The sequence below is a fragment of the Sipha flava genome, unplaced genomic scaffold, assembly GCF_003268045.1.
Source record: "Sipha flava isolate LNK unplaced genomic scaffold, YSA_version1 255_pilon_pilon, whole genome shotgun sequence".
In the NCBI taxonomy this organism is placed as follows: Eukaryota; Metazoa; Arthropoda; class Insecta; order Hemiptera; family Aphididae; genus Sipha; species Sipha flava.
Window position 1 is genome coordinate 578,657 of NW_020272908.1, and position 26,356 is coordinate 605,012.

General features: G+C 34.1%; 1 protein-coding gene across 1 annotated transcript in view; it reads left to right on the forward strand.

Annotated features, from left to right (window-relative positions):
- The window catches only part of LOC112684690 (transmembrane and TPR repeat-containing protein CG4341-like), a 311,792-nt gene that overhangs the window by 146,510 nt on the left and 138,926 nt on the right, over positions 1–26,356 (forward strand). The window contains exons 4-5 of the mRNA XM_025556330.1: positions 6,430–6,867; positions 9,391–9,691. Coding sequence (XP_025412115.1) covers positions 6,430–6,867; positions 9,391–9,691 — 739 coding nt within the window. The remainder of the gene's footprint in view (positions 1–6,429; positions 6,868–9,390; positions 9,692–26,356) is intronic.

Below are 26,356 nucleotides of genomic sequence, written 5' to 3' on the forward strand. Positions count from 1 at the left end.
TGCAATCGCATATTATTTTCCTTTCAATATTTTTGGATTTTTGTCAGTTATCTCCACGAATCATTATAATTTGAAGCTAATGGAGAAATTTTTTTTTGCATATTCCTGCATGTTTAGAGGTTATTGCATATTTTTGCATATTTTGGCGAAATTCAAAATTTATTGCATATTGAAGTGAAAATTTAAAAAAAAATGTATAAAATAATATTTTGTCTAGTAGAAAAATTAAAAATAAATAATCGATTATCGATATATCACTTGCTTCAAATATGCCCCAACAACTTTGGTTGACATCGAGGGTTCGTTTTCAGTCTTTAAAAATATGTTAATAGATAAACGACACAGTTTCACAGAAGATAAAATTGAAATACAGATGATTATTTATTTTGATAATAAATACAATTTTAAAAATAAATTAAGTTCAGAAAATTCCCTAAATTTTTTTATATTAAGTATTTAAGTAATTCATTTTTATAAGTTAAATTATAAATTTTAAATAAATAAAAAATTCTTGCATGTATTTTGCATATTTTCATAATTTTGACTGCATATTTTCATAATTTTTACTGCATATTATATGGCATATTTCGATACTTTTTAGTGCATACAAATCCGCGCTCTAGTTATAATGAAAGCGATTGTATTGTTTTAATGTAATTTGGTTATCACTTTATCACTTATTATGTTTTATATCATTCCGAATGGCATCTCTTATATTTAAACTTTTATAATCTTTATTTCGGGTATTGCAAATCGGCGGAAATTTTTAGCAACACGTCCAATCAGTGCTTGAGCTTTGCTAAATTTGGTCATTGGAACACTCGTTGTTGAAAGACACAACTCACGTCAACCAGTAGTCAATCATAAAACGAATGTGGTATCATCATTTGGTTTCAAAACAACAAACTGATTGCGACACAAACAAATTTAGACCGCCGACCGCGACCACGTGATGAAGACCAATTATATTCGATTTATCTACATTGTATCTGTATACCATGACAATACAAGAGAAATGGGGGTTAGATCCCCCCTAGGTCCCTTTTATAAATGTTATAAAATAATATTCATAGTGCGAGGGCGTTAGAAACGTAAAACAAATTATTTGTTTGCAAATGATCCCCCCCCCATATAAAAGTGATGTGCAGGGCACTGGACCATAATGAAGTGCGATGGTGCTAGGTATAACGTATCTTAACGCATAACGATCGCCTCGTACGAATTTTGCCGCGTCCAACAACATTGGTCAACGCGGTCGATTTACGTGCATTTACGTGTATGCGTTCGAAGCACAGTGGTGAGCGCGCGAGAAAAACGCAGTTGGACGACGGAGGAAAACGGAAATTGAAATGAAAATCGTTACTGCCCGTGAGCTTTTTTGTACATTTTTTTCCCAGCATTCTGTTCCTGACATTTTTTTGTTTTTACATCTACAAACGTGCGTTTAAAATTCGAAACACCGATGCGACCACTGCAGTGTACGCAGTCCATGCGCTATGCATGTTTCACGTCGGCGGCTCGTGACGAGAAAATAAATTCGCTTTCGTGCTCGTTAATTTGCATTGTTCAACGGCGTTTGGAAGCGAAGGAGATGGTGTCTCGGGGGTGGTGGTGACGGCGGTGGTGACACCGATACTAATTAAGTCACTGCGGTGAAAAATTAACGTGCGTGTACCACACAACGACAAGTCGTTAAGAACCATAAAAAAAAAAAATAATAATAATAAAATAAAATAACAAGGGAAAAAAGAAACCCTTCGGTATTCGGTGGGAAACAAATCGTGCGGCCACGCGTGCAGTGTTATTATGTATACGTACGCGTTCGCTAACTTGTGCTCGAAAAGTTCTGAGACCATAAATAATAATTGGGGATCACTGCTGTACATTTGTATATAGATAACACGCAATATGCGTGCGATACAATCGACGGTGGTTAAAATAACATTAAAATCGTATACAAATGTTTGAGAAACTACGTAATATTATATTATTACACAGGCGTCCTTGGAGTTAGTTATTCGTCGTGGAATAACGTTATAGTTTGCTATTTTATTATGCTACGGTCATGTATACTTTCGACGTTATTACACACAATAATATGTCGTTAATGTTATAAACAGAAAATGCATTTTTACAATATGTGTACATAAATGTAACAATATATCGTGGAACCTTTTTAACATCTACTATAAGTTATGAACTTTCAATCTTACACGACACCTAATTTCCTGGCAAAGCACTGGAATGAAAATACAGAGAAAAAACTACCAACGCCGAAATATATTTTTTATCATTTTGTCGGTGCTAGATAAACATTTTAATTAATTTTCTTATTTTCCTTGCTTGTTAGAAAAGGGAAACTAAAATGTAAGCTAATGAAGTTTTAAATTATCCATACAATTTTAATATTGTAATTTAAATTATAAATATTCAATCATCTATACAACACTATAAAGCTACAATGCATTGTAGTGCATTTTTCGTTAGCCGTCTCATTATATGTTTTTGAAAATCATGAGCGTATACAATATTATATACAAAATACAAATTAATTAGTTTTGGATTGTCGATGGTAGTAAAAATTTCGAATGGAATGATAGAGTGGTTGTTTAAATTTGCCGTCGGTGCGGCGCAGCACACAAACGTTATGATCAATGTACATAGTATACGAATAATATATTTGTAATATATTAATATAATATGTATAAATTAATATTTAAATATTTAAATTAATTTATATTAATATAATATTATATATTAATATAATAATATATTTGCGCGATTTGCATCGTCGCTCGCAAAACGACAAGTTACAATATTGTGCACGTCCCGATGATAGTCGCCGCACACGCGTCTTTACAAACAAATTCTCGCTGGCGTATTTATTTTAATAAATGGATCCCTATATAATATTATACATAACTATTATTTACGTTTTACCGCTATGGCAATCATTTCTTTTGAAACGACGGAACGTCTGTAAGTAATTAAGTATCTTTCGTAATGCGTACAGCACACTAATTAGAGCAAATTAAAAACGCTTCTATTGACAAGTTTATAAACTTAGCTGACGGGAAGATTTGTTTGATTTTAATTATTGTAAATTGTCGTTATTTTTATCTTTACAATTTATTAAAAAACTTTAGTTAAACGACTCTGTTTTTTTCATTTAAATATTTGTACATGCATAAAATAATCATAATAATAAGTGTTTACTAATGTTGAGTATACATTTGTTATGCACCTGATTCTGTTCTTTGCAAGTACGTATACTTGTACATTGCGTTTAGACTTTGGTTCATTGTCGTAGGCGCGTACAGCTCTATAAGCTCAAACTGATCGGCTATATTGTTAAATAAACTAACTCACTGCTTGTAGATCTATTAAGTGGAATAGTTTAATATTGAAAAAACAAAAAAAAAACATCAAGGCAGGGACAATGTTTTGAATTTAAAACTTGCGATTACGTTTTTATCCTTAAAATGTACTATTTGGAGTTTAATATTTTATTTATTTTTTTTCTGTTGTTATTTATTTTTTTATTTCAATTAACGATAATGTCTTTTTTTAATTATCAAAATTCTTTTTAACAGAACACAATTCGCTTTGAATAACTCATCCTTTTATTCCGAGTACCTACAACTACGGTGTTGCGAGAACGACGACGATAACGGTACGTTTGCCGATTCCAACTACGCGTGTATATACCATTTCTATAGGACTTTTCTCGTACATAATATAGATAAGCGAGTTTCTGTTAACACTATTTTTCCCCCGTCGGAACCCCGTTAAAATATCGACAAAGTCGTCTCCGCCACCGTCTTTGATATTATATAATACACACACACACACACACACACACACAGGCACACACCGATACACATCACTCCTTGTGTACATTGTGCGATATATACCTTCTACTATGATGATTTAGTGCGAGTTGACTTGATGTAAATTTTATTGTCTTGAAACGTCCGTGTTGTCTTGGGAGTTTAAAATAATGCATTGTGCTCGTTTCCCGAAAGTGAATTACTATTTAACGTGGATGGCTGCTTTTCGAAAATACAGTATTGTCTGCCACACGAATGAGAAAACATTGTTCTTTGCCAGGACTTGGAGATAACTTTTTGATTCCTTACCTCCGGCGCGTTCATATATACGATAAATTTATATATCTATGGTGGTAATAGCACTGCATGACCGTTGAAAATTATTGTCCTTCTGCCAGTACAATTATATAACGGTAAAATGGAAAACTCCGCTAACAAACAAATGATCAATTACGGATGATCTTTTCCCTTTGTTTTTGTACAAATAATTATAATAGTTTGTGTATGTCGATTTACGAGAGGTTCGGAAGACTTAGCTCGGTAAGTTTTGGATCTTGAACGAAGCTATTTTAGATTAACAATGGTGTTTTATTATTTTATTTTTTCTGTAAACACTTTTTTGGGCAGTAAATCTACACCAAAAGTTTCATACAGCAACTTTTTAGATAGAAAATTGAATACAAATGGTAGTTTGGAGAGGTTCCGTTTGAAGGAAAATCTGAGAAAAAACTTCGAAGTAATGTGGAATTTTGTTCGGCCATAATTTATTTTTCTTTTGATAAAACAAGTGAATTTGTGGTTTATGGTTTGGACATTTTCTGCCAGGCTAACCCTTAAATACTTGAATAGGGTTAAAAATTTGAAGGACTAACTCTGTTATTTACTCGTATATTGAGTTTAAAAAATTTGAAATATGTTAGAATTGATTAACTCCGCGTGCATTGAATATATACGGTTCATTTTATTTTATATTTAAGATATTTATAATCCTATCTATATATACATATATATTATATGTATTATATAATACACTTTTACCCATTGTATTGATCTATTATTGTGCCTATAGAAATTTGCTTAAAATCGTTGTTCGAAAATATATACGGATAAATACAACAAAAAACTTTCACTAGGAACTGTGTGATCTATAACTGGATTTTTTGGACTTTGTAATTACACAAGATGTGTATGAAAATGTATTGCTACTGCGCACGCACCGCTCCGACATGTCTAAATTGACCAAGACTCTGTGAATTAACTGTACGATAACGGTGCTTTTGACGACTTAAGTATAATTTATGTAAAAACTATTGGTTAACTATACTGCGCATTTACTTCATTTACTTAAGCATTGGATACATTTTAGCAATAATTATTTTGTGTCGAGTTATATTTATTGCGCAGTATTATTTGACATCATATCTTCTTGATCTTATATTGAGTTCTAAAATGTTTATGGATCGTATAAAATGGTAGTTAAAATAACAATAAAATTATTCGAATGTTTAAAAAGTTGGTCATCCCGGAGTTTCATTGGTGAGTTAAATATTAGTAAACCCCTATACTTTCAACATAATTACTGTTAGAAACATTAAACGTGAAGTACGTTTTAACAATGCGTATACACAAATAAAAATGAAGACAATACAACGAGTATACATATTAGTGATGGGAAACATCCGGAATTACCGAAGTTCGAAAATTCGGATTTCGGATCTTACTCTCAATACGAATTTTAGATTTTAAAACATTGAATTAGTATTACTTTATGTATTCTATTAAATCTAGATAACTATAGATTTTTTTGTTATAAATTATTATATATTTAATATATTTATACAGATTTGACAGTCTAAACTCAATTTGTATATGAAAAGAGTAACAACATTTATAAGTATCAGAATAATTTATTCAAAATTATACAGTGAATAATACTTTAATTTACTTTATACAACTAATATTAAAGTAAACAATGCAAAATAAATACTTTATTACAAAAATAATAATGGACGTTTTAAATATAACCGGGGAATAATAATTTATAGTAATAATACGATTATATCTTTAAATTAGAATTATTTTTTTGTTTAAAATAGAAAATGGTTGTACGGTTAGTTATTTTAGAGCTTATAACAAAAAAATGAATATTCCGATTTAGAATGCTGAAATCTACTACGTGAAACTCAAATAATCGGATTTCCGGAGAATTTTAATTTAATCCCCATCACTTATATTGATATATTATTATAAATGCTTAATTTCGTTGAATTTGTTTAAGGGCATGTTGTTTGTTTAAATGTCTTTTCGGTACGTTCGAACAGTCATAACAATTTCACGCAATGAGGAGTTTAGAGTTTACACATATCTTATTGGTAAACGCACGTTTCGTTGTTCTAGTACACTAACGCTAATCGTCACACGCTCACTTAACGATCGATATGATTAACCATGGTTATCGATCGATTTATCCGAGCGCATTTCCCACACCTCCTTTTCTGCTCGTTCGCGAATATGCGAGCACTGCGCGCGCATTACGTTTGCAGACCGACGAATGAACCGACAGTTTGGTAACCGTTATATTTTTTTCCTGTCCCCACAGAACTCCGGTGGAACGTACCGGTCGCTGGTGATCCTGTCGGCCGCGGCGGCCATCCTACTGTTCGTGAGGATGTCGCTGATGGGAGACGGTGGCGCGCCGGTTTTCGCTGCGGCCGACAACCCGACAGCCAAATCGCTGAGCCTGGTCACCCGGACACTGACGTTCCTCTATCTGCCGGTCGAGAACATCCGGCTGCTGGTCTACCCGCGGCGGCTCAGCTTCGACTGGTCCATGGACGCGGTGCCGCCCGTCACGTCCGTGTACGATCCCCGCAACGCGCTGTCCGTCGCACTGTTCGTGGCGCTGTTCACCGTGGCCAGGAGGTCTGTGACAGCTGCGTACCGAGCCAAGCAGCACCATCGGACCCCGTGCTACCGGTCGCACCGGTGCAGTTCCAAGACCAAGTACGATCGGCCGGCCGACCAATCCGACGACCCGGTAAGTGTTCCGAACCACGTAGGTACCTACGGCAAATGACGTGCACTAGTGGTCTCCAACCTATGTTGTTTTGAAAACAACATTAGTTTTCATTGTTTTTAATTACATATAAAATGTATTTGTTATTTTTTTTTCTTTTGGTGTTATTTAAAATAGTTTTACTTGTGTATATAATATAAACTAATAAGTCTTATAAAAAAATAATCCTTCGATCCCGTTTATCGGAATTAGAGTTTACTAGCGTATAGTCTCGCCGATGGTCGGATAAGATAATAACGATCGACGCCGTAATTATAACGCTATCAAACAAATGTAAAAGTACACTGTGCAATTTGTAGATATATAATATTGAATCAGTTTTAAAATAATTTTAGTTTTGTTTCTCATCCGATTTCGTGCTCTATTTGGTACTTAATAAGAATTCAAGTAAAATGCGATAAGTCGACAAAAAGTGCCATGTTTTTAATGAAAAGTGGCATAATTATTACTTTTTTGTCGGACAAAATAATTTTGCTTTATGTGTTATTTGCAAGGAAAAGGTATTAAAATATTTGTAGATATTTTGAAACCAGACACGCATCTACGTATAACAAGCTATCTGGTAAGCTACGATCAGATAATTTTGAAATTTTAAAAAGTAAAATTTACCTACTCAACAATCACTTTTTACAAAATGGTCAGGTCAAAATGAGTCTCTTGTAAAAGCAAGTTTCGAAGTAACTAACTAACTTTGGTGATAGCTGAAAACCTTTTATTGACGATGAAATCCTAAAGGAATGCATTTTGAAGACAGTTGAAGAACATTTTTCAGATAAATTAAATTTATTCACTTTTGTTAGCTTATCGGTGAATACAATTGCGCGACGTACCACAGATCTCAGAATCGATATTGTTCGTCAGGTAAAAGACACTGTTATATGTTTCAAACATTTTTCATTTGCCTTGGATGTATCTACCGACTCTTCAGAATCTGCGCAGGTGCTTTTATTTGTCCGTGGAGTCGATGAATTTTTTAAATTTTTTTAAAATTACAGAAGAATTGGCCGTAATCAATTCAATGCAAGATACATGTACCGATGATACAACTATTCTGAAGGTAAAAGAAACTATTTTTGCTTTGAGCCTTGATTTTAAAATTTTAAAATGTGTAACTTCTGATGGAGGGCGCAATATTTCTGTAACTCATAAAGGTTTAATTGGAAATGTTTGTTAAGCTGTATTGGAAACTGGAGCAGTAAAACCAATGACTATTCACTGCATTGTGAATTGCAAACAAACTTTGTGTAAGAAAAATGCCCCAATATCTGAAGTTATGAATGTTGTTATGCAGAATGTAAATTATATTCGAAAAAGTGCTTTCAGTCACCATCAATTTAAGAACTTTCTCGCTGATATTGAAAGCGAGTACCCAGATAGTCCCTATCATTGTGAAATTCATTGTCTCAGCCGAGGTAATGTCTTGAAAAGATTATTTCTTCTACGTTCAGAAATTGACATATTAAGACGGAAAAAACCGCGTTGTCACTGAGTTAGCTGATTTTTCATGGTTATAGAAACTGGCTTTTCTCGTTTCTCAGTTCCCGAATGAGTTAAATTTAAAGCTTCAAGGAGCATATTCATTCATTTCAGATCTATACTCCTACATCAAAGTTCTTGAATCAAAATTAACTCTATTCACAAAACAACTTGAAGAAAAAATTCTTGTCCATTTTCCAACTAGCAACAAATTCAAACTTGAAATTGATGAAGAATTTCCTACCAATTTTACTGTTGGGGTTCTGACCTATTTAAAAGAACAGTTCTAGACTCATTTTAGAGATTTTTAAAGTGCAGAAAACCATATTCGAATTTATTAAAAATCCATTTTCTGTAGAAATAGAAACTTTACCAAAGAATCTTCAACTAGAAGTTATCGAGCTCATATCAAATTCAAAAACTATTTCAAGGAAAATAGTCTTCAAACATTTTACACAATGTTGCCAGAGGAGTCATTTCCAAATATCAAAAAAGATACACGTGAAATAATTTCAATATTTAGCTCCATGTACTTATGTGAGCAGACGTTTTCAAAAATGAAATATATCAAATCCAAGTACAGAACTAATTTCAGTGATGAACGTTTACAAGCGACGCTGTTAATTGGAACCACAAAATTTGATGAAACTACTTAGAAATTTTAAAAACTAAGCAATTCAATATTTCTCGTTAAAAATGTAACTTACACGTATTACAAAAAAAATACAATTTTGAATTATAAAAATAAAAATAAACTATATAAATAAATGTAAATTTTTTTAAAAAAAATCTTATCTATTTTTTAATTTCATAACCTTTCTGTTCGTTTACAAAGGTTGGAGACTCCTGACGTAGTTAACCGACGTAGTCGGTTTATATATTCGAACGAGTTAAAATTACGATATATATGCATATATAGTTGTTACCGCGGTTAAGTCACGGAAAGACGTTACCAACATTGTTTTATCGCGACCGTTGACAAAAATACAACGCTTTTTTTTTCGACAGGTTCGATCGGTTGCGCTAGCCGTCGCTTTGACTGCCATACCGTTCGTGCCGGTGTCCAACATGTTCTTCTACGTGGGCTTTGTCCTAGCCGAACGTGTGCTGTACATGCCCAGCGTGGGCTACTGTTTCCTGTTCGGTTATGGTTATGCTGCGCTGGAGCGCAGGCTGGGTCACAAGTGGCCCAGGATGGGGCTGGCCGTGGTGCTCACCGTATATGGAGTGCGTACCATCATCAGGAACAACGACTGGCGAGACGATGAGTCGCTGTACCGGTCGGCCGTGCATATCAACCCGCCCAAAGGTTAGTATCCGTTAACTGAATAGTTGCACGTTCGTCAAATCTTGCTCTCCTGGTTTTTTTTTAAAGGTGGGGGGAGGGGACACGCGAATCGATATTGGAACACGTTGCACTGCTGCTGTGGTACATTCCGACGTGCACTGGCGAATGAACGTTGATGGAGGGGTACGAACAAATGTATTTGTGGCACGGTTCTGTACGTTTTCTGTTACAATCTAACGGGGGTGGGGGTTAGGAGGGTTGTGAAAGAGAAACCAACAACTGCTGTATCCGCCCGTTATGGTCCTACCGTCATTGAAAGCACACCGTTACATACATGTGTCATAAAAACGTTAAGGGTCAGTAGTACTTTATCCACTGCCCAAGGAGATACCCGTTTTACGAAGTTCACGCCCAGATGTCAGAGACGTAATGCGCCGATTCCGTAAAACGTCGATTGATTATGTTACACATGTACGAACGCGAAGGATTTTCCACGCGCCCATGTACTGCGCCGTTTTTGACCTATTATGTATATTACGAGTATATGATCTATATATTTTAATGCACGCGTCACATCGGTTAAGTCCACAACGGCGTGTTGTTGGCGGGTGTGCGGACGGAGCCATGGTGTACAGCGATCGCTGTGCAGGACACTGTGTGTTCACAAATATTCAAACGACTTCGGCTCGAACTTTTTTCAGATTAACACTAGGTGTTTTTAATCATACGAATCTCTTCAATGAATTACGGTGGCGTGATGTTGTTATTCATATGCAATTTAAATTATAGAAAAACCGGACAAAACGTGTTATGTTTTATTTACCCCCGTTAACCCCCTTATTTCTAGGAACGTATATTATATTTTGCTTTTACACCATATTAATGCATCGAAATAATCTATTAGTTTATCAACTTTGCTTTGGGCTTGCTACAACAGGTTTTGTTTTCGTATTAACCTGATAAATCTCAGGAACCCCATTGTCCATTCGCCGTAAAGACGTTAACGTATTCACTGGGTGAATATTTCGTGCAAAAATAAAAAAAACACGATCTCCTCGTCTACGATACCTTGTAAACAATAAAGAAGATTATAAAAAAAGTGCATATATGATATCAGTTGCGAAGCTCACCGTCAACACTGCTGCGTAGTCATGCACGGTGAACATGTTCAAATATTTTTTTTGCCGATCATACCGGTATAGCGTTCGAAACGATTTTCCTCTACTTTTCATCAGACGGATGACACTGTCAGACATAGTTATATTTTTTTTCCTTTTCCGTTTGCCCGAACATGTCCACGAATAATATATATATATATATATTTGTTTGTAAATGAATGATGTTACACTCCACTTACTGCTGTAGTCTGTTAAGTCCGTAGAGATTACCCGTCTCGGTAATCGGTGATCGTGTACAAGGTAACGGTCGGTATTGTCGTGGAAAATATTTTCGAAAAGCTCACCGCTGCTGCTGCCTCAGCTACTGACTTGCTTGTAATACGGACGATGAACATTGCGTATATTGTACATGGATATGAAATTGAATCGACAAAAAACTGTAGACCGTGAACTCGATACAGGCCCACCATCTTCGATCGTGACTTAAGGTCGTATAACTTCCACGGCACTTACTTATGATCCATAATACTTGTAAGTATTACGTACTATGTCCCAACCATATGGCGAAATTCGACCATGATGACCACCGTGTATCTAAGCCGTATGACAATCCCACGCAATATGTTATAAAGTAGTTTTTATAGGGTGTTTTTAAAAGAACCCAGAATTTAAATCTGATATAAATTAAATTTATTTCCTTTAAAAATACTCGTACATAAAAAATATATCATTCTCTTCAAGAGAAGTCAAAGTTTAACAATAAAAAACAATATCGGACATATGACCTACCCTACTAGTCCTACAGGTGATTATTCTTTCTATAAAATTTACCATCACTGGATAACACATTGCCCCATCAAATTCGGTGAGGACACGATGAATTTCTTGCTTGAGTTCCAAAAAATGTTGAACATCGTTCTGATAAACTCGTGACTTAGTATATCCCTATAAGAAAGAATAACACGCCATCAAATCGCAAAATCGAGGTGAGTAGTTTTGGCCACGCAACGAGACATTCCGGGAACTTCTCATGCAGCAGAGAGAGTTTCTCTTGAAGTGTGAAAAGTTGCGCCGTCTTGTTGTAACCATACAAGAATACCTACTGAGCTCAGTAATAATTACTCTTACTTCTTTAAAAGAAAATCAATAGCTCGGCCCAACAATGAGGCAAGCGCTACTTTACAAATTTTACAGGAGATATATTTAATGTGTTATTAACGGTTTTACTTGTGACGTAGTTGATGTTTGCTTGTAGCTCGTTGTTCCACTCAGTTTCTCGCAACCATATATTAAACTTTTTGAAAATCGTATTATATTGTATACATATTGTATAAATCGGATAATATTTAAGTATACCATATATTACTTTGTTACCTTCTTAAAATATTATTAATAATAGTTTTGTTTTTTTTACACATAAAAATTACCAATAAACCGTTTTCCACTTATCCAGATGGAATCGAATAATATAGGAAAATGTAAATATAACAAAAAAATGAATTATCTAAAAAATAAAATATCCTTATACTAAAATTTTGTGAAAATATTAATACAAAAATGAAATGTAACCTGTGAAATATTTTAATTTGATTAAATTTGATAAACGATGAATAACTCAAAACTTCAACAGATCCTAATAGAAAGCCTTTTTTTCTTGTGGAAAATATTCATAAATGTCAATCGAATCCTATCTTTTTTTCATCCTAGACTGGTATGATTTCTGTGTATACCTCGGATAAGTTGCAAATTGAATATAAGTTAATTTTTTTCCCGTAAATTTGAAAAATACTCCAAGGTTTCAATAAGTAATTTTTAACCACACACCCTCTGTAATTTTCATTTTTGTGTTTTTTACCAGTATTATTTCTAGTTGACTGGAGTTTTAAAAATTACTCTGTTACATTTCAATAACAAAGAGAGCTTATTATTCCTTGCCCTTGCGATAATATATTTCAAATTTCTTGGAATGAGAGTTTTTGATTTTTTTTTTCGATCAGTGCAAATTTCTTATTGCACGGCAGAAAACAATGCCTTGAACGTAAAAATGTTTGATTTATTTCTGTAAAAACCGAATACGAGCAAGGTGAGCATATAAATTAAACACGCGCCAGTTATTATTTTGACCATATTGATTAGATCAAACAATTAGTTTCCTTTCTTGTCCAGGTTTCAGAACTGAAAATACATCAACCACATTACAAGATGCTTTTTCAATTGAACCTCTTTTTGCCTGACATTCATGGCAGAGATATATCGTTATATCATTACTCCCCATGTTTTGGAAAGTAAAATTATAACTACTGTGTTCAGGACAAAAAAGCATTTGTTGCAGGTCTATGCATAACACGATAATATTTTTATTTCTACTGGCTATTTTTGTATCTTCTTTTAGCTACTGGTATACTTGATCAGCTTTAAAATGATGTAAAATACTCTGTATTTTGATAGACTATTGTTCCACCTCAGTTTTTGCAGATATAAAACTAATGTAGTTCTTATCACAGTATTTACACGTATCTGAACGAGGAACACCAAATCGGAGATTTAATTCCTTTATGAATACTTCATACAATGTCTTACACACTCTTATTCCAGGGTTTAGTTTAATTAACAAGCTGTACATTTTGGATAGATTCAAATCAGGGCTTAAACATAGCTTTTCACTATTTTTCCTACTTTAATGGGTAGGTTGTTTTGGAAAATTATCTGCGTTCCTTAATTAATAATCTCACTGAATTAGGTAATATATGAGATCTGTTTTTATGTTTTCCACGGCCATCAAGTGGTACATTTATATTATATTTCATTTTATTTGAGATTATTTCGATGCGACGCCTGGTAATTTAGAATGTATCAATAAACTTTGAACGACATACTTTGATAATATAAAATAAAATAATATAATATAATAGAATAATGAATAGTACAAGTAAGACGCGAATTTGCATCAGTTCTTCCGTTCCTACGTCTCTCAATTTCTGACAGTTTCATTATCGACTTATGAAAGTTGACTGTTCGTCATAAGTAAGATTATGATAAAGTTGAAACAAGTTTACCATTGTTTGAAGACTTAAACCTATGCAAGAAGGTTTAGGACAAGTTTCCACACTGCATAATCTTACCTGTAAACATGTTTTAATTACAATAAATTATTAATTTTTTTTATTAATAATTAATTTTTAATTATAATAACAAACATTTCTGTTATTATTATTATGATTATTTTGGACAAAATATAATATTACATAATAATTATAATAATAATAATATTTATTTTATGTACTGTAATAAATTATAATACTTACGATATTTTTTATAATATTATACTCAGTCGGCGAAGAATTAGTAGAAACGTTGACTCCTCACTTTGAAATATACGATTGACCGAAATCTCGCAGCATTTTTCTTATATTCGATGCCCATTCTGATACTATATTGGACCGTTTTGGAGACTTGTTCAATCACTTTCTGTAATTTGGTGAAAGTTTTCCATTATTTGACATATTCACATAAAATAGGTATTATAAAATAAGTAAGTATACAACACGTAACTAAATCGAACACAAAATCACGATGTGTGCCGCAATGACACGATAATAATAATAATGTCGTGTGTTTTGTGTAGACGTGGGTCTTTTTGTTATGCTTATCTTACCTAATAATATTATACCTAAATCAAGTCCCAAACCATTTTTAGAAATAATTAAATACATTTTATATTTTCGTATCCATTTAATGACACACATATCTCGATGTTCCACTAATAAAACCGTAATTGAAAAAAAATGACGCTTGTCTCGTTGTTCGGCCGAGATATTCTTTAACCTTCTTTGGACCAAATGAATATCAAAAATTTTTGGTTTCAATTTGTCACACATCAAGAAAAACAATCACTTTGCTATGTGAGAAGTTTCTGGACAGACTAATCTCGTTGCGTGGAGACTAAAGCTACCTACTTCTATCTAGCGACTTGACGCCATGTGATTTTTTTTTTTATGGGGATACACTAATTTACGATTGGAACATGAGCAAAAAATTCTTCACGTCCTCAATGAACTTGATAGGGCAATGTGTGTTTCCAGTGATGGTAAATTTTATAGATAGAATAATCGCCTGTAGGGCTAGTAGGAAGGATCATATGCCTGATATTATTTTTCACTGTTAAATCTTAATTTCTTCCGAAGAGAATAATATATTTATTATGTTTTTTTTTTAAAGAGAGAATTTTAATTTATAACAGATTTAAATCCTGCGTTCTTTTTAACACCCTATACAACGCTATGCCGAGGGATTGAAAAAGAAAAATTATCATTTTAGATTCAAGTGTTTATGGTTTTTATACGTAAAATGTATGCGTCTACTGCAAATATTGTTCATCTTCTAGTAAAACTGCTATTCAATTAAACCTGGCTATGTCTATATGATTAATAACGTTTGAGAAATATCACTCGGATGGTCATTCTCCGTAGAGTACGGTCATAGTTCGACATAGACGAGTTCATCTGAGTATTTTTTATATCAGTCGAACTATGGTTGGTTATTAAGTTTGTTATTAATACGATAATTAATATTGTAATAACGAAAAATGTTTTCCAGTCTAGATCGGCGAAATATATTCATATTGAGTATCTGCTCTGAGATGAGCAAAAAAATAATCTGCGTATGACTTTCGATATCCGATTTGCATTTTTGAAGTTATTAACAATTTTTTTTTTTTTTGTAATGAAAATTTAATATTGAAACGAGAACGTGTTGGTTCCGAAAAACTAACACCATCGCGTGTATTATTAAATCATTACATCCCTTGTGGTTTTCGAAACGATTAAAATGCAAAATAATTCCGAATACAGACGAGTACAACGTACGATGAAATTCGACGGGGATCATAAGCTGTTCGAGTTGGAGTGTGTTTTGTTTACTGCGTGGTATTCATACCGTACAGATGTTAGCAAAAATGTGAAATGTATAACTCGTCATTAATGCAATGGTGAAGTGCGCTTAAGCGTGTGACTGCATAATTTTATTATTACGGTCGTGCATCAGTGGACGATGGGGAGGAGGCGAATAAAAATAAAAAGCCTCGGCGGAAGACCGGCGACGTTTCGAAATAATATGTTCCCGCTCGCGTACGATATCATACGCTTTTATAATACTCGCGCTTTTAACGACGTCATTCCTATTGAAACACATATAACGTTATAATTACTCGAGATTAAATGTAAATAGTTACAGCTTATAGTACACGATAAGTACGCATACGTATATGTGAATTATGTACCGCAGACGACTGTGCGTTTTATAATATATATTGTACTCGTGTACAAATAACGTATGCACTCGTACGCGAAAACGAGTTTCGTTGCATGTTTCATTTTTATTTTATAGCTCGGCGAAAATAAGAAGAAAAATCATGCGATCTCGATCCACCGCCAGGATGCGATGTTGCGTTTAAAAACAAAATATTTTTTAATACATAAACACGTAAAGTAAATTTAATTACGTAAATTTAATACGTAAAGTCTGATGATAATAAGGTTGCATTCTCTACATCTAGAAATTACGTTTTACAATATACGGACATGTAAAATGTTGTCCTTTCGGCGGCGCTATATAATTTGTAAAAGTATACTTATAAAAAAAAAAAAAAAAATAATAATAAATAAATAAAAAAAACTTTGACTCGAGGACATAATAAAATGCGAAAAAAAAAACATTTATTTTTTCTTTAACGCCGTTGGGGTAGTAAAAACTTGCGCGGAGAATAAAAACCGCATCATCAACATAAGAATTGTGAAAAAAAAATATTTTCTCACTTCTATTTTACGCATCACGTACACGATATATTGTATAAATGTACTAGTTACGATACGCGCGTTCTCCTCGCCGAGACGAAATCACACACGTATTTCTGTAATAATAAGCATATCCATCCCCAGGGTAAACGTGTCGGGTAGGATTGCAACCGTTGGTCGTGCGTGACAGCTGCGCGATGCGGCCGCAAAACAGTTGTCGGTTCGGTTTTCAGCAGCTCGACACGCGTTTTCGTAATGCGACCGTATTCGTAACGGATCCGATTTTATTATTGTTCAGGCGCTTTGGGTGTGGTGACGACAAATCAAGTGCGACCACCGCAGTCGAACTGGCGTCGCGGACGTTCAGATAACCGAAACACTTAAAATACCACCACGCCGCCGGTCACACACAAAACGATGATAATAACGGTTATCCTTCGCGCTGTGTAATATTTTCGAAGATTTCTGTAGTTTCACGACTTTCGGAACGCGGTCGTTGGCCGCACATTACTGTACACAAACGAATTGTGGTCGTGACGCGCTGCTGTGAACACCTATTGAATATGTACGTCTGGAGTGTTGTTGCCTTACACGCCTGTGAAACGCAGTACAGCGGAGAAATGAATACTAAAAGACTTCGGAACGTGGTGCTATCGTAAAATGCTAAATATCAAACGAACTAAAAGAATTCCGAATGAAGTCGTACTAAACAGAATAAAGGGAAAGAGTACACTTTTATGGTACACTCATTGGTGTACCATAAAAGCTACTACACCATGACGGTAATTAGAAAACCGTCGTAGAACGGTGAAGGTCATATCGGAAGAGGAATACCGATGATGGAGTGAATAAAGCAAATAGTGATGCATATGGGGAACAATACCTACGAGGAGTTAAAAGGATCGAGCATCGATAGGGACACACGGAGATCTGTAGCAAAACAATCAAACAGTTGAAGACATATAGATATAGAAGAAGAAGATATAAATTAAAACCAATGTTTAAAACCTCCGTTCGAACATGTTTCGCGTCAGTCGGTTTTGAACAAAAACGGTCTGCTTCCCAACATAACCGTACGAAATCACGGTGTAGATCCCAATATTGATTTTACCCCTTCCCCTCTCCGTAATATTCACAAATAATTTTCCGCAGTTTCCGAACGTTTTATTATTATTGTTTTCGTAATATTTCGCACATGATAGTATGTTCGTACTATATAAGGACACGCGTTCCGCAGATACCCGACGGAAAAATGACACGGGTCTCGGTATGTTAGTTCTGTAATTCGATTGTTGCACAAAAATCACGTCATTTCGGTCGGCCAAGAAAAGCAAATACAAATGACGTGGCAACATCGTTGTGTGACAGTGTGCGATCTTATTTATTTATGATGATCACAATTGTTTCATCTAATTCTCGTACGAATCCGCCATGTATTTAAAGATTCCGAAATATCATACTTACGAGTTTTTGCAAATAGAACTTACCTTCCGATAGCTGTATAAATATACGAACTACGATGTAATGTTTGTACGGAACAATCACCTCGCCAATATTATTTGGTTAATTATTCATCAAGACCAACACGCATGCACTAATCGTCTTTGCACTGTACACCTGAACACACACATACATACTTGTGCACCTATACATGTGCGTTGCAGTCGTACGTATAGGCAGACAAGCACGTTTAGAAACTGCTTGTTCGTAAAGTTAAAACACAAACATTTCGCCCGACGTAATAAATTTAATTACTCGTAAGTATAAGGTTGTAGTACACTGGTGTGGTGGTTGTTTAGCACGCTAACTGAGATTTACTGTGCTACAAATCCGCGTTGCAACGTTGTCGACCTCTGCCGTGAACACCAAAAAACTTTGAAACACATATTTCGAATTAAACAGCTGCTGTGCACGATCGTTGTAAACAAGGTCATAATATAATTTTATCCCGAGTACCGAGAGGTTTATGACCGTTGTTGCTGTATATTTAAATAATATATACCAGGATATACTACTACTACGATGTTGGTAATTGAATACAATATTCAAATATATCGTACTTATGTCCACGAGATCTTCAAAAATAAATAAAAATACCGTTACGTTTGTTGTCACGTGGTATGGCTTATGTACATTCGTGAACGGTAAATTTATCTGCACGTATATTTTACCACAGACCTACAATTTTTAACTGGAAGTTCTGTTTACTTTTTGTACGTTTGCTTATTTTTTTTTTTTTAATTCAAGTGGAATTCAATAACTTGTGTAAATTGATTAAAAATGTATTATCCGATCGCTATTTCTAATTGAATTTCGATACTAGGATTCTTTACAGAAATTATTACATTCACGTTAATGTGATCAAGTTAAAAAAGAGAAAAAGAGACGGAAAAAAAGATGGGACGAGAGAAGAGACTCAGTCAAACAAAAATAAACGAGTAAAAAGTTTGAACTAATATTGACATTTTTTTTTCAATATATATATATATATTACAAGTCAATTCCCCAGTCACGTTTTTTCACCGCGTAATTTGAGTGTAAATTCTATTGACATACGTCACGCTCGCGTATATCATTTCCTATAAGTTATTCCTCGTAGTAGCTATACTCTACATTTTTTTATTTTTCTCTTGGTGCTAGTTTATGCTTGTACACTTGTAAATATCGTACAACTATACATTTTTAAATCCACACCTTTGTCGTTAACCATCCACATAGTGTAAATCTATTACAGTGATTTGATTCCGATACAAAACTACAATACATTAGATAAATGCATAGGAACAGGAAATTTATTGGTGGTGCAGTTCATTTTTCTTTCACTATTCCGCAAAACTAAATTAGTCTGGGTCACCATTCATCTCTTAGATATTCGTCCGTCATCCTACACCAACAAAGTGGTCGTACGTAACCGTCTCCTCATGTTTCGTTTGTACCAACATTAATAATACTGTAGATTATCGAGAAAAATAAAACACTGTAGTGCAATAGATGTTTATATATCTATACAATACTGGTGTGTTCTTGACGGCTTTGTTGTCGGTTAATTCGTGCTCGATTTACATACGTACCGTTGCCCACACACAGTACCTACCACTCGGGTAAATTGGTTAGCCACACACGGACATTATAGTTTTTATGCACATTCATATACATGTACGTCCCCATGTGTGTGCGTGCGTATACCGAAACGAGAACAAAGTCGTAAAAAATATATAAAAAATACTCACCAATAAAAAGTTCAAAACCCGTGGTGCGCTTCGGCCTGCGGTAATCATACACATGAGTGTGAGGTGCACGTTTTAATTTTAATTTATATCAAAGTGTATAAGGGAATTATTTTTGTGTCCGACGCGGAACCCAAGAGACTTGCACAGAGCCCGTCGCACTATGAGTTAATTATTTAAATTTTTATCGAGTTTGTCGCAAAAAAAAAGCCCGTCTAGCAGTAAAACTAAAATATAGTCTAATTACGACGTTTCTAACTGCATTTCGTTTGTTTATCATTAATTAATGCAGGCGGCGAATATGCATAAATATAACACGTTATTGTTATCGCTTCGGTTTGGGGTATATTTATTTTTTTTACTTAACAAAACTCGCGCGTACAACACGTGTACGCTTTTTAAATCGTTTTCTGAGTTTACAAATAATGTTGGGTGGGTACGAGAGAGAGAGAAAAAAAGTCAGAGAGAGAAGGAGGGGAGAAATGCATCTGCAATATACGTTTTTTGATTAGCGTAACTTTAAAATTTTGATTCCATCCGTTCTTCAATTGGAAAATTTATAACACTCGAATACACGCTTAATTCTTATTAAGTGTTTATTTGAATGTGTGTATGTGTTTGTAAGTGTTTCTTTTAAAAGGTAAATAGATCGTTGAAAGTTCTACAAAAAATTAGATGCAATTAAGCATATGTATTGAGTACAAGAATCAACTATATATTTATTTGGTGCAGGATAACGAGAGAAATATTAGTTTATAGATGATTTCAAGAAAAATGATTTATAAGAATAACTTACCCTAAAACCCTAAAAATTTTAATCGACATGAATTTGCATTATTTCCTTTAAAATGAATTTAAAGTCTTAAAACAATGGACCATTTAAGTGCACCATTATCCATTTACTATAGAAATATAAACAATTAATTATTTTTAAGATTATTGTATCAAATACCATTAGCTATATCACAGGATTTTCTGTTATTACACTATTTTTTTGTGTACGTATATTTTCCAATAATTTTTACGTGAAATTTCTCATTACATGCTTCAGTAGTTTTTTAAGTTTAATCCCCGTTGGGTCTCGCTCATGGAAACACTCAAGTTATTCTCTCTATTTTCACATTGCTGGTCACCAGACCAATCGATTATGATTAACTTACATAAATTAATAATGTTATTTATTAATTTACACACTAAGTAATAGTAGGCAAAACCGATCATCTCATGAAATTTGAAACTTCATTATCTTAAGTGAGTCGGATCCTAATAAATGTATATCAATAACACGAGTCGCACATAATTTATAACTTTAATAATTCATTAATATAATTAGTTTTAGTTATTCTATCCATGTGCTCGCTATGTGCATAGTATATATTTGTTCAGGAAAGAAACTCCTTGGGAATTAACGAAACGGCGTTCGCGTAAATACAAAATAGGTACTAAAAATTAAATTAAATGCTCTTTATATTGAAGTTTTCCAATTAAACGGTTTGCTAATTTAATACAAATTACTATTTTAGTTTATTTACCAAATATACTCTAATGAACAATATAATATTATAGAATTATTTTATAGCATATAAGTATAATAAATATAATTATATATATTGGGTATGCCATGGTCTATCATTGATACTAACAACAGTCAGTTATTCCAATCGACTACCTAATATTATAATACAATAGTATACACACAACACATTCTATAGTTAAACCGACAGCTAGAGATTTAATTATATTCATAAAGCTTTCGATAAACTTACTGACTTTTAGTCTTTGACTTTAATATATTAACAGCATATAATTTCCTTGTCAACCGCATACCGATCAATAATTTTTAGTATTTTTTTTAATGCTACATCTTCTATATTACAGTTATATAATTAAGTTATTTTTAAATTTATTAATTTTTTATTAAAAATTCTTTATATACGACATGTCATAATATGGTATCATTATAAAATATGTATCATGAATTTTAATTATGCTATGGTGGAATCTTATATTGTCTGAGCAATTATAATATAATTAAAACATGATAAGACTATAAAAACTCACGCAGTGATAAAATATACATTTTAATTCAAAGTTCCAAAAATAAATTTCTCCAAACATAATTCAATCATAGATTTATTACAATTTCGATATCATTTTTATAAGATTTAACTGTTTTTTGTTTTTTGTTTCATCATTTTTTTAGTAATTTATAAATTCAATAATTTTTCATTTTGAGGTATTGGTTCTTTTTAATATAATTATATTATGTTCCTTTTTTATTTTACTACAATTTTATATTTTTTCATTTGTTTTTTATGAAAAATTCAATAAAAGTAATATAATAAGTTTCAAACGTTCAATATAATCTACATATTTTAGTAGGTTTTAGATTTTCTTTTGACGTAAAAAGAATTTCTCCCTTACCATTGCTGTACAATATTGAACTTTTATCGTAAAATTATTATTTCCACATGAACTTAATAATTTTAAACTATGTTGAATAAATTTAAAATTGAAACAATGAAAGCGTACAAGATAAATAAAGAAAAAAAATTGATATTGTTAAGTTGGTTCGAGTTACAATAAGTTATATAATTTAACGCAAAAACATTTTTTTTTTCAATTTATCGTTATGTTAATAATAAAATAAAATAAAAAAATAAAAAAACCTCCTCCTCGTCAATCAAAATTAAAAACTGAAGTTACACTGTGTTATTCTTGTTTATTTTTAAAACTACTCGTATGCATTTAAATATTGCATAATATTGGATGACACTAATGATTATGCCACTTTTCCTTATTGAATTATGTTCTCTGAACCCATAGTTGCAAATTTTCGTTATTATTATTATAGCATGTTGTAATTGCATTACAGTAATTAGATTTCCAAAAATCACAGGACCGAATTTAACACTGTAACAATTTAAAACAATGCGATTCGAATGATCGTGAACTAGAAACCCGTCGGTGTATAACTCTACTAATTTCCATCGACTGTTATCATAGATCTCATAATGATTGACTACGATCCAAAACGATTCATTGGCGCACACGTGAATTTAAATCATCTCATTTAGACAATACGTGTACAACCAGCGGCAGACGGAATGGCACAGATGTAATCGCAGTAGAAAGAATTGTTGTACAATGAACACAAAGCGTCTTCGTGCGTACCGCGGTATATAGAAGCGGTATTCTTGCACGCGCTCGCAGTGAGAATTTCTGTAAATATTTCCAATCGTTTTAAATTACGAATCGAACGATAACGCAATGGAACGCTGAGGATTTGTTCGCTCGCGTGGACAAGAAATCGATGGTTATACGTTATACATAGCGTTTAATCGCTGTCGAAATAATAATTTTCCCGAAAGATCGTGCGAAAACTAAACTGCAATATACGAGGTTTCGTCGTTGCGTATATTGATGATTGTTAACACAGTATGTCTTAAAAGTAAGGTGCACCGCAATCGACGACGTATATCATACGCTTTTAACGAATGTTGTGTGCATTGGTGTTCGCCGAGTACAAGAATATCGTATTATCGTAGCAGTGGGCGCTATTCAACTGTAGGGGATAAATAATTATTTGATGATCAACCGATTATTACGGTATAAATGCGTCACGTAAATCCAACCGGCATCACTTCTTTGCGTGTTCCATCCCCTCCACCCGGTCAAATGGAATCGAGGGGCCTCGAATATTCCGGACACATTTTACGCACATATTTTACCGAACTATTTTAAAAAACAACTTATATACGACGCAATAATCTTACCCACACACACACACAAATACATGCACATAAAAAAGAAGTTACATGCAGTGCACAGAATTCGTATTTTCGATGTTTTTCTATTAGTTTTCGGACGCAGTCTACGCATGCCCGCACATATGTTTCACTTAAACGTGCTACGCAACAATAATTTACAACGGAAACGAAACGAGTACGAATTATTTTCGATCGATACAAAAAAAATAAATAAATAAATAAAAACGTGTCGGGTAGAACAAAACCTAATATCGCATTCGGCAGTTGTGCACGTTTCTGCCGCCGCCGCGCTTACACGCTGTGAATATTACGTAATATGTGTTCGGATATTGGTGCGGATAAACGCGCGTTGCCGCGGGACGAAAAAGAAAACGACGTTTACCGTCTGTGATTACGCGTTTCGATTGCGTACAAAACGCGAAAAACTGACCCGGACGGGATCGCATATTTGCTCGTTGTTCGGATACGTACCCCCCAAAGCGAGTGCAGTAATGTGCGTCCGGCTTCTTATTTCTAACTCAACCGCGGATAGGATTCGTAAAAGGAAAAATACACACATCCGACTCTCAGTGGGTGTGCGTGTGCGGTTTTGAGCGATTGCGCGTGCACGGCCCATCAAACCTGACCCGGAGCCAAAAAAGTATGTAAAAGAAAAATGGGTGACAAAAAGGAAAAAAAATAGTGATATAACGCACGGAGAGAGATAGTGGAGACGAGGGGACCTGAGTTAAATCGAGTGAAGACCTTATAAGTAGGACGTTGAAGGTTCTACCTTTTTTTTCGCTCTTCCGACCCCCGCGATGACTTTCGTTTCTCAATTATATCGCATGACACACCGCAACGATCACACCACAATCAACGACGATTCTTCTCTCTCGGCGTGCACAATGTGGTGCAACACGGCGTACGCATTATTCTTCCTGCGAATTTTTTTTATCCATTACCTCATAAATCCTGCCACTATTTTTTTCCGTTATAAATTATTTCCGTTACACACACGCATACGAAGTATTATTAACCCTGATGTGCCAGTATTTCTCTTTCTCTCATTCTCCCCTTCAATCACAGTCTACTACCCTTTAGACTTTAGTGTCCACGTATTATTTATTTTCTCGTATTCCGATTCAGTAGTGCGAGTGTGTATACAATTCTTCGTCTTACGTCTCGCGTATCGTTATCGGTGCCAAAATCGATAAGAATAGAGGAATTTTTGTTGTGATGTGACGATGTGGAGAGTAGAGGTTCTTTTCACTTAACCATTTTCGTTTAATTGAATCGTAACCTCGTCGTATCAGTCGTCTCAGTCGTAAATATCGTTTTTATCCTGTAAATATAAAACCAGACGTCGACAAACGTTTCTAGAACTCGATAACAAAATTGAAAAACGGTGTATTTATTTCAATTTATTGTGGACGAAATTGACTTTCATTGACAATTTTTTTTGTACAATGCTAATATTTCTCTTACTCCGATTTACCCATATTTTAAACTGTCCGCGTAAAAAAGAAAATAGCATCAACATGCATGAAATTCGCAATGTCGTTGGCCCAATATTATTTACGTTATTCATTGTTAAATTCGTATATTTTTTGTACAATAAGTCTGTATATGTTAGATTATTTAAATAGTCATTTTACTTTTCTACTTGTATATACCACGTTATTTTAAATTATTATATATAAACCTCATTATGAATTCTCGTAATAGTAATCCCAAAAGTCCAAAACTCAAAACCAATAATGAAACTAAAATTAATAAAACGCCACCAAAGTTAAAAATACCAACATCATTACCAAACCAAACGGGCGACCTCTCTCCATCAGACTTCTCAGACAATGAACAAGACTGGCAAACAGTCTCTTCAAACCCAGTCAAACGCGTAAGATCTCCTGGTCACGCCACATCTCCACTTTCGAAAAAAGACACGAGCATTTTCACCTCCGCAAATCGTTTCTCTCCTTTAGCCCCCTCTGAAGACGATACGAAATTTGTCATGGAAGTGACTGAACAACCACAGACACCTACCGAACAACCGCAGACATCTACCATAACCGTTCCTCCAAACCCGCCGCCTATATTCATAGAATCGGAGCTAAATTTCAATAAGTTTGTTATTAAAATTAACGAACTAACCAAGTTCTCTCGTTTTGAGTGTAAAGCTACTTCCAAAGGCTTGAGATTACAAACGTTCAACTCGGATTCTTACAGAGCCATTGTAAAATACCTTAGAGAAAACGAAGTTCCCCACCACTCCTTTCAGAACAAAGAAGATAAACCTTACAGAGTAGTGATTAAAAATCTTCACCCATCAACAGATATCTCATTCATAAAAAGTGAACTCTTAGCTCTAGGCTTCCAAGCAAGAAATATAAATAATGCACGTCATAGACAATCAAAATTGCCCCTCCCAATATTTTTTATTGATTTAGAGCCTGATTCAGCCAATTCTGCAATCTTTAAACTAACCTCACTCTGTTTCACAAAAATTAAAGTCGAAGCTCCGTACCCCAAAAAAGACATTCCACAATGCCTCCGATGCCAATCTTATGGCCACACACGTACATACTGCAGCCACCAACCTCGGTGCGTTCGCTGTGGCGATCTGCATGACTCGTCTTTATGTCTAAAAAATAGTAGTGAACCTGCCAAATGTGCCTTATGTAGTGGCCCGCACCCAGCAAACTATAAAGGTTGTATTGTCCATAAGGGCATTGTCAAAACACGAAAGCTCCAACATTCTAATCCCTGGCGTAAGAATACTTCAATTTCTCAAGAACCA